Source organism: Oncorhynchus gorbuscha, linkage group LG02 (assembly GCF_021184085.1).
Source record: "Oncorhynchus gorbuscha isolate QuinsamMale2020 ecotype Even-year linkage group LG02, OgorEven_v1.0, whole genome shotgun sequence".
NCBI classification, from domain to species: Eukaryota; Metazoa; Chordata; class Actinopteri; order Salmoniformes; family Salmonidae; genus Oncorhynchus; species Oncorhynchus gorbuscha.
In genome coordinates this window covers 76,285,287-76,295,090 of record NC_060174.1, presented here as the reverse complement: position 1 = coordinate 76,295,090, position 9,804 = coordinate 76,285,287, and the positions used below count along the sequence as shown (strand labels likewise).

Here is a 9,804-nt window from a genome sequence, read left to right as displayed (position 1 = left end):
CTATTACCTAGTTCTGCTCTCCTGTGTCTGACTTCACCACCACCAGTTACGCACCCCATTACAATGAGGCTGTGGAGTGATTCTAATTATGGATTTAAAAGAAAACATGAATCATGAGCGTGCAATGACACCTTTGTTTTTAAACTCTGGATTTCCAATCCCTTAATATTATTGTTGGATCTGATTTTAACAGCTAATATTTCTATGGCAATAATAAATAGATATGCCGATAGTGGACAGCCTTGTTTTACTCCTCTTGACAGTTTAAAACTTTCTGAGATGTAGCCATTATTTACTATTTAACACCTAGGGTTACACAACTTAAACCCATTTTATAAGAGTTTCTTCAAAATGTTAATATTCCAGGCATTTCTATACAAACTCCAGTCATACTTTATCAAAAGCCTTTTCAACGACAGCTATGAATACCAGTCCTGGTTTCCCAGATATTGTTGTTGTTTCCAGTACTTGTCTTATATTATTTATAATGTATCGTCCATGTAAAAAACCTGTCTGATTAGGAGGAATAATATCCGGAACCACACCTTTTTAATTCTAAGGCGATAAGCATTTTGCTAGAATTTTTGCATCACAACACTGAAGTGTAAGAGGCCTCCAATTCTTTTAAATGGACTGGATCTTTATATTTACCACTTGGATCCTGTTTCAGTACTAATGAAATCAGACCTTGTTGAGTGTCTGATAATCTACCATTTATATAGGAGTGGTTAAAACAGGCTAATAACGGTCCTCTGAGTATATCAAAAAAGGTTTGGTATACTTCCACTGATATGCCATCCAGCCCTGGAGTTTTTCCGAACGTAAAGGCTTTAATTGCATCAAGAAGTTCCTCCTATGTAATTTGGCCTTCACATGAGACTTTTTGCACAGCTGTTAATTTTACATTATTAATAGGGAAAAAATCCACACAATTAGCTTTGGTTAGTGGAGATGGAGGAGACAAACGAAAATATATGCTTTCCTTCCTTTTTCGAAATACTGTTTGGTGAATTATGGGTGACTACATTATTTTTTTCAGTAAATTATTTTTGGTAGCATTTCTATGTTGAAAAATTAAAAAACAATTTGGTGCATTTTTCCCAATATTCCATTCAGTTCGCTTTATTTTCAGAATATATTACACTGGATCTTTCTTGAATAAGTTCCTCCATTTCTTTTTGTTTTTCCTCTAACTTATTCTGAGCCTCTAAGGTACAGTATTGCTATCTATCTGTACTGTTAGTCCTTTTATTTCCTTGTTTTAATATGGACTCTTTTGACCTCAATTGCTTTTGTTTTAGAGATGAGTACTAAATTGCATGTCCTCTAAAGGCACATTTAATTTGTGCCTTTGTATTATATATAGCTATTTAAATCATAATAACAATATATATATAATTAATTTAAATCCTGCTTATCTTAATTTCCATAATCAACCATTCATATTTGCAATAATGTTGGTAGTTCACACACACACACACACACACACACACACACACACACACACACACACACACACACACACACACACACACACACACACACACACACACACACACACACACACACACACACACACACACACACACACACCCTTTCCCCCACAAACAACCATAAACTAAACTCAGATGCTCAACAGTTGTTCCAACGCAGAGCCCAACTCAAGAAGGGACTTGATTTATGAATGCATATACAGTTGCAGCTGTATGAGAAGACATGCAACATTTTCCAAATACTGGCGAAAATTGAGAGATTTAATTTACCATTGTCAAGTCGTAGGTGGAGTCCTTTTGTTCTTTACATATTTGCACAATGACATTTGAAATGTATTTATTATTTTGGAACTATTGTGAGTGTAATGTTTAATGTTAATTATGATTGTTTATTTCACTTTTGTTTATTATCTACTTCACTTGCTTTGGCAATGTTAACATATGTTTCCCATGCCAATAAAGCCCTTACATTGAAATTGAATTTAGAGAGAGAAAGATACATTTGCATAGTAAAACAGTAAGTTACTTATTGTTGTTGTGATTATTATTCCAAATAGTAGTGGTATGGGTAGTAGGGGTGATGGTAATGATAGCAGTTTAGTGATGGTAGCAGTAGTAGTAGTAGTAATAATGATGGTAGTTGTAGTACTGATGTAAAGGTGAGGATGACAGTAAGTTAGTTAAAGCTTCATTTTCTATGTTCAACCTTTTATATTTAATATATTTCTACTATTGACTTATTTTATTATTATTTGTATTATTATTATTATTATTATTTTATTACAATGTATATTGTACACATTGTTTCTTTGGCAATATTGACGCAATGTTTTTCATGCCAATAAAGCAGCTTGAATTTGAGAAAGAGAGAGAGATTTTCCAGGCATTGTGTTGTTCTGGGAGGGGTTTCCATGGCCACAGGAATCACTTCCCAAATGTGGAAAATTCATCAAAATAACTTCAAACTACAGTCTTGACTCGACACAAACATACTAAACACAGGCACACACTCACTGCTCAGCTATGTTTAATTTGAAAGAGACTGAAGTGCATAGAAGAATGAGAAAATAATGTGTCAGTACTGTAATTTAATTTCCCAGCACAATAGCTAAAGAAAGAATAGCCAAGAGTCCAATTTCTTGCCAAATCAACCCAACCCTTTACTGAAAACAGCTACAGTATGTCAACTGGATAAAGTTATCCATCTCCCTCACCAAAGTCAGACAGACAGAGACACACTTAAAACTTAAATCTTTATTTCTTGCATCGCAATACACAATAATGTGAAGAGTATTTTCTTTGATTAAAGCATAAAGTATTGCCTGTGCCTCTTAGAAGCATGTCAGTAAGATTAACATGATTTGGCTATTTGGTTTCAACATCTAAAGAAATTAAAAATATTTTTTTGGTAGCATTTCTATGTTGAAGATTAAAAAAGAATTTGGTGCATATTTCCCCATATTCCAAATTGTTTTATTTTTCAAATTCCTTTTCCTGAAAACAACTTTCAAGGAATATCAGTGAGTGTTTAGACTATTGGCCTAAATAGTATACATGGTATTCCTACAGGATTAACCAACTGTATTATCTGATCCACAGGATTTTTAATGGTAATCAATTGTTTGGTCCCCACAATAATAGTAAAACAAACATGTGTGTGTGCGCACTTATATCCTCAGTTTGCGTGGGTTCACCACCCTGCCGATGAAGAGCAGTGCCCCCGAGGCCTCATCCCTCACCAGGAACAGGAAGGGGCGGTCCACGCGGTACGACAGTGGCGCGTGGACTTGGCTGGAGCTGGCATACTGGGTGCCCTCTGGGGCCATCTCCATAACAACCTTATGATTGAGGCTGCCAAGCTTCACCGTCTGAGCCGTGATCTTAGTCAGGTCTGTGTCTGCCAGAAATTCGGCAAGACCTGGAGAGATGGAGAGAGAGGATGTGAGAGACGTGAAGACAGAGGAGAGCAAGATGAAGAGAGAGGGAGAGAGGTACAAGCACTCACCCAGGTCAGCGAGCAGTGGCAAGAGGTCAGTGGAGTAGCTGAATTTTAGGACAGGTAGTGTAAGGGCAACATGCACGGGGTGAAGGGTCATGGAGAGGTCCTGAACAAACTCAGCCGTCAGGCTCTCCTCCACCAGGGTCATGTTCTGAGTGACATCATCAGGAAGGAACATAAACATGCTGACGTCATCCTGCATCTGGATCTGAGCAATCTGGAGAGAAAGGGAGAGGGAAGGAGGGGCTCAATAGGTGTTTTCCCTGAGGCAAACTTTCATAACTGGCTGTAATAAGTAATAACCATTGAAAAAAGTTCCATTTCTGCATGTGTACTCACTGTGCAACCCAGGTCTGGGTCAACTCCCATCTTCACTGGGTAATTGTCCTGTTGCATCATGGGAATGCGGGCGGGAACCTCTCCATCAAGCTGGAAGTCCTCCATCAATCCACTCTGACTGAACCGAGTTATCCACTTCCCTACACAAACACAGCATTTTACAAACTACACCCCATAAACGAGTGCACACTTTGGAGATAAGGGTAGAGAATCGAACCGCAGACAGACTGTCCTTACCTTTGAAGTAGGCAGCACCGAGAGGAACCACACCAGAGTTCCGTCCCAAGGGCTTGGACATGAAGCGGTCGACCTTGCCACCCGTCTGCTGTTTGACCCAATCATTGATCTCATTCACATCTTTAGCCCCACCCATCAGAGCCTTGGGCCGCACCCCATACTGCTTTTCCACCACTCCAAAATATTCCGGTTTCAGACGCAGTCCTAGAGAGTTACACACACACAAATATACACACATACACTCACAGGTCAACAAACATACACACAATCAAAATACACACAGACTGTGCAAAGTATCACAGAGACGCATGTATGCTTATACACACACTCACTGCGGGCCAGGTAGATGCGTGCAGCGATGCTGATGCCTTTGCCAGGTGCTCTGAGTGAGGCCAGTAGGTCCCTGAGAGTGTCGTGGAGCTGAGGGTCCTGCAGGGTGTGATACCTTAGAGCTCTGTACAACCACCTCTCTGAACGATCCGGAGACGCTCCTGAGTGAGAGGGGGGGGGGGGGGGGGTAAATACCAGACAATGATAGAGTATAACAGTGCTGAGGCTAACTAACCCATGGAGAGTTGAGTGAGCACTGCAGAGATGCTGATGGGGGCCAGGAATACGTTGGCCTTGGGGTCGCGTCCCGCCAGGGCCCGGAAAAGGTTGTAGCCAAAGTCAGAGGTGGCGGCAGCCATCTTGGCTCTGGACGTGGTAAAGAGCTCCACAGCTTCCTCTTCCCCTCCCGTCCCCTCTGTCTCCGACTGCACAGGAAGTTGATCCAAAGACACAGGAAGAAAGAGAGGAGGGTTAATGGCATGGCTAGTTCATGAAGAATTAGAAAAATAGAGAGATAAACTACTAGAGGATGAGGAGAGAGATTCTACATGTCATCTCTCTGCAGAAGAAAGCCAAAGGGATGGAGCGCATATAAAGAGACATGAAAGTATGAGAAAAAGAAAGGAGTATGAAAACAGAGATGTGGAGTGGTCTCACCAACTGAGCATAAGAGAGGGAGAGGAGGGCCCCCAGCCACAGCAATAGGGTCGTCCACATCATCCTGCAACACAAGCACACAATCAATTACACACACATTATTATACAAACATACATCCAGAACTAGGCTTAATCTGTGTCTGGGAAACTGGCCCATAGAGTGTGAGTCAGACTTTCAGTTTGTGAGGGTGATTCCCTGCAGGCCAGGGCTCTTGGGAAAATGTGGTTTTAACTTCGAGTAAGTCCCTCCATCTCACCTGCTCAGCAGGGTGTGGAGCAATGAGTTCTCAATAAGGTCTCTCTGTCTGTCTCTCTATTGCTCTCTCTCTCTCTGTCAGCATCTCTCTTCTCCCTCTTGTCTTCTTGCTCTACTAGTTGGAGATGTGTAGGCCTTTGTGTGTTCAGACTGAGCTCCATTACATCCTCTTACTGAGTAAAGACTTAACTATATAATATATCCTAAACGTCTGGCTCTCCACTCACACACAGTGTGGCTAACACACAATACAAGCAGGCTGCTGTGAAGTTCACACCTGTTTACTAGCACAGCTAGTATTGGTAATGAGCTTAGTGGAGTGAATAGAGTCATACAGAGAGGTGAGCAGACAGAGCAGGGAGAAGCTGAAGGGTCACAGGAGGTGGAGATCAGAGGTTTCTTTCCCTCTTTCCTTCTCCCTCTCTCTCGCGTTCTTTCTATTTTACCCACACGCTTTTGTTCCCTGCACATCTGGTTGTCATTAAGGTTCTCCTGGTTTCCTGGATGAAAAAAACATCCATAACTGACCTCAGACCACACTCTTCTCCTCTCAATTCCTTTCATCTTCTCCTCCCCCTCTCCTCTCTCTCTGCAGGCCTGATGGTTGAACCAGAAACTTGATCTCCGATTTCCAACCCAAAGCAGCCAGCCAAAACCACACAAAGATCTTCCTTCTCTCTGCACTGAGGCCGTCCTCTACCATTCAAAATCGCAAGCATGATGAATTTAAGCCAAAATCAAATGGAAAATGGTACAGTAGATATTGGCTGTAGGTCACACAGTCCTCTTGATCTACACACATTTTTAACCCACAAATCAAGAGTATTTCCAAAACGCTATATCGACCACTTCTTCACATTTGTGTTTTTTCATCAGAAATGATTGCTTATGGGTACCTTCATGTGTGTGTAAAATATTGCTGTTTTCTTATTTTTTTTATTAATAGATTTTAGATATTTCTTTGCAAAACGCTGCATTAGCTGGAATCTAATGTACGTACCCTGTATATTCGACTGTGATATGTCGTTGTCTCACCTAGCTATCTTAAGATGAACACACATCCTGTAAGTGGCTCTGGCTAAGAGCATCTGCTAAATCATTAAAATGTCAAATGTAAATGTTTTATATACAGTATTACTGTATTTAATTATTATATATTTTTTATCAATATTGATGTAAAGAATGTATAATCTGTACATTTATTTATAAAAAGATGTAGTTATTTGTTACATTTTACAGTTTAAAACCTAGCAGTAGCCTACTACTTATTTCTCTGAGAGTGCATCGGATATGTAGCATATTGCAAAAAAACATGATTATTTGTCTCTGAAATGAAACCATTAAGTGATATTTAAACAAATACATGTCTGTCATTGAAAAAACCCATGCGATGATTAGATAGTTAAAAAATGCACCAATAAAAGCTCACATACCAACATTTCTGAAAATATTTCTGAAAATATATAGTGTTTTAGAGTTGCTTGCACATCCTGAGGTAGCCCAAAGGCCAGCAGATGAACCAGTCAATAAAGTGCTCGGAAAGAAAGGATTTTTTTTTATAGTCACACTATGTAACTCTGTTTTACAGACAAGTATTAAAATGTCAATCCTGATCACATTATCCCATTTAAAGGGTTGGTGAGTAACTGATTACATGTAGGCTAATCCGTAACGGGTTACAAAAAAACTCACGTAATCAGATACTTTACCAGCAAGAATATTGTAATCAGATTCCAGATACTTAAACAAATATCTGATATATGATTACTTCTAGGATTACTTTTAAATTCAGAAAGGATGTTTATGAAAAAAATATAACACCTTTCTATTATCTTAATGACATTTAAATCAGCATTAAAAAAAGCCACAATCGGAGAGTCTGGCCCCAATCAGAGAGTCTGACCACAATCAGAGACCACAATGATGACACACCAAATGCGTTTGATGGATCGCAGGAAAAGAGCAGGAATACATTTTTGTAGGTTATGTCTTCCAATGAAGCGACTGACGTCGGCATCCAAAGATTATCCAACTTGAATAAACGCGTGGAGGTAAGGATGACAGCAGTGGTGTACCCTACGGGAAACGGATCACTGATTATTGATATGTAGGCTGCATAATGCATTGATGTGAATCGCACTGCTGCTCTCTCATTTAACTATCTTCGGATTGTGGATGATGTGAATGTGGATGGCTGTTCACAAACATATATGTGTATTTTAACCAAATAATGGTTGAATTGAAGAAGTTTAAGCTGCCTGTCAATCATCGTTTTTGCGGCCAGGGGTGTATTCATTAAGGAAACCGTTTACCGTTTAAGAACCAAACAGAAGCATACAGAGCAAAACGAGAGTTTCTATTAGACAAATTCAGGTAGGTCCCTCCACGGTTTGTTCCATTTGCTTCCATTTAAGAAACATTTTGCAACAGAATAGGCATAATGAATATGCCCCAGTGGACAGCCAGTATAAAACACTCTTGCAACACAGTGCGGATCCCAGCCTATGGAATAAAAGTTTGAGGGAGTTCCTTCGAAACTCACCTTGGTATTGTGCTACATACTGTCAAAACAAGTTTCACTTAAGAAGACCACATAGGCCTTACGGACACAACTCACACACTTCTGATAGACTTAAACAGTTGAAAATTATCAAGATGTCACCAACAAAAATATGAACAACATGCCTCTATCAAATGCAGCATATGGGACACAAGCGCTTTTCAGTAGTACTCAAAGCATGCCATTCTGAGAGCAGCATTTATTTTTCAACTCAAAGCAATGAGCCCAATCTGTCTTCTATGGCAACAAAATCAGAAACAACAGAGTAGGCTAATTATTCCTTAGTTTTGGGGTTATGCTCAGGTAAAACAGTTCGGCTAATCTATATTTCCATGTCCTATTATTGAAGATCAAGGGGTATTAAATAAATTGTAATAACAGTAAATCTGACAGATGTTGGGTAATAATGTAAAGACAACCTAACTGTATTATTATCTGTTGTAGAAAGAAAGGGGTTAGAAGAATCCTACATAACCAATCCAGAAATTAAAATGGAACATCCAATGATGGCAATCTATGTAAACTTTAATATTGATTTATCCTGCAATAGATGTTCAATTGATAACATGAATTATTGTCTTCTTAAGAAGGTTGATGTTTATTGGGATGAGTCTTGTCCTTGAGGCAGAACTGAGCGATTTCCGCTAGATGGGCCAGCTGCAGAGTCAAAAGTGTCTGTATTGTAAAAATGTGTGAAAGAAAATAGCTTTTTGGTCTTAATTTAAAGTTAGGGTTAGGCATTAGGGGTTATCAGTGTGGTTATTGTTAGGGTTAAAATTAGGATTAGATTGAATGACTTTGTGGCTGTGCCAGCTAATGATCACTCTGTAGAGCTGCCCCCAGAACAAGATTCATGATGAAAAAAATGCTAGCCTGCACCTGTTAAGGGCAAAGTAATCTGAAAGTAATCCAATTACATTAGAGTTTGGGTAATCCTAAAATTACATTACTGATTACAATTTGACAGGAAACTATTAACTGTAACGGATTACATTTTAGAAAGTAATCTACATCTACAGTGCTGAATATGTGTTTTTGCCTGCGTGACAGATGGCTATATCAGGACTAGTAAAAAAAATATTTTTTTATTATGATTTGTCAGGGGGTGCTGCAGCACCCTCGGCACCCATACTTCCCGCAGCTATGCACCTAACCTTATATTTAAAGTCTTTTGGAATGCAGATTTTACACTAAATAATAAGTTATATTTCCTGGGGACAAAAAAGGCACCGCATAGTAGGAATGACCCTGGTGTATCATCATAGTGGTCTCTGATCTGTGGTCAGACTTGCTCAGGCAGAACAAACTTAAACTTGTGCCTTTTTTCAATGCTGATTTGAATGTCATTGAGAAAAGAGAAAGGTGTCTGATATTTTTTATCACAAACATCTTTTATAAATTTAAAAGTAATCCCAGAAGTTTTCGTATAGATTTTCAAAAGTATCTAAATCTGATTACAATGTTACTGCTGGTAACAAAACGGATTACAGTTAGTTTTTTTGTAATGCATTACTCCCAAACTCTGCATATGATGCATAAAAGTACTGACCTTTCCAAGCGGTTATGGTCCACGTCACCCGTACGTATGTCTCTAGCAGTCGTGTCTCCAGTGGAGTGCTGAATGTACCAGGACAATGCACACAGCCGTGAAGCAAACTTTTACCCGCCCTTCTCTGACGTAGCCTGTTGGGTTGGGCAAGAATCTGGATGGCTGTTTTGAGCGCAAGGCGCATCCATGGTCCTCCCTCACTGCCCCAAATTAACGGTGGTATGTTAAGTTTGACGCGCAAGCATTTGACCTGAAATGTTATAACAAATCTTACATAAGTCCGTTTTTAATTGCATGAATGTGCTGGAGAAAATAGTTCAATTATAGGTTGTGAGGTATAAGCCTAAATCCATTGAAAATGAAATAGACTCCCCTGTTATATAA

The 9,804-nt window shown here is 39.4% G+C and overlaps 1 protein-coding gene across 1 annotated transcript; it reads right to left on the bottom strand.

Annotated features, from left to right (window-relative positions):
* Positions 1-2,732: 2,732 nt before the first annotated feature.
* Positions 2,733-9,517, bottom strand: serpinf1 (serpin peptidase inhibitor, clade F (alpha-2 antiplasmin, pigment epithelium derived factor), member 1). The gene is made up of 8 exons (XM_046322427.1): positions 9,421-9,517; positions 5,056-5,119; positions 4,634-4,823; positions 4,401-4,559; positions 4,069-4,272; positions 3,832-3,971; positions 3,499-3,709; positions 2,733-3,411 (listed from the first exon to the last, which is right to left on the bottom strand). The coding sequence occupies exons 2-8, from the start codon at positions 5,116-5,118 to the stop codon at positions 3,161-3,163; spliced, it is 1,218 nt and encodes a 405-aa protein (XP_046178383.1). The 5' UTR covers position 5,119; positions 9,421-9,517; the 3' UTR covers positions 2,733-3,160.
* Positions 9,518-9,804: the final 287 nt, after the last annotated feature.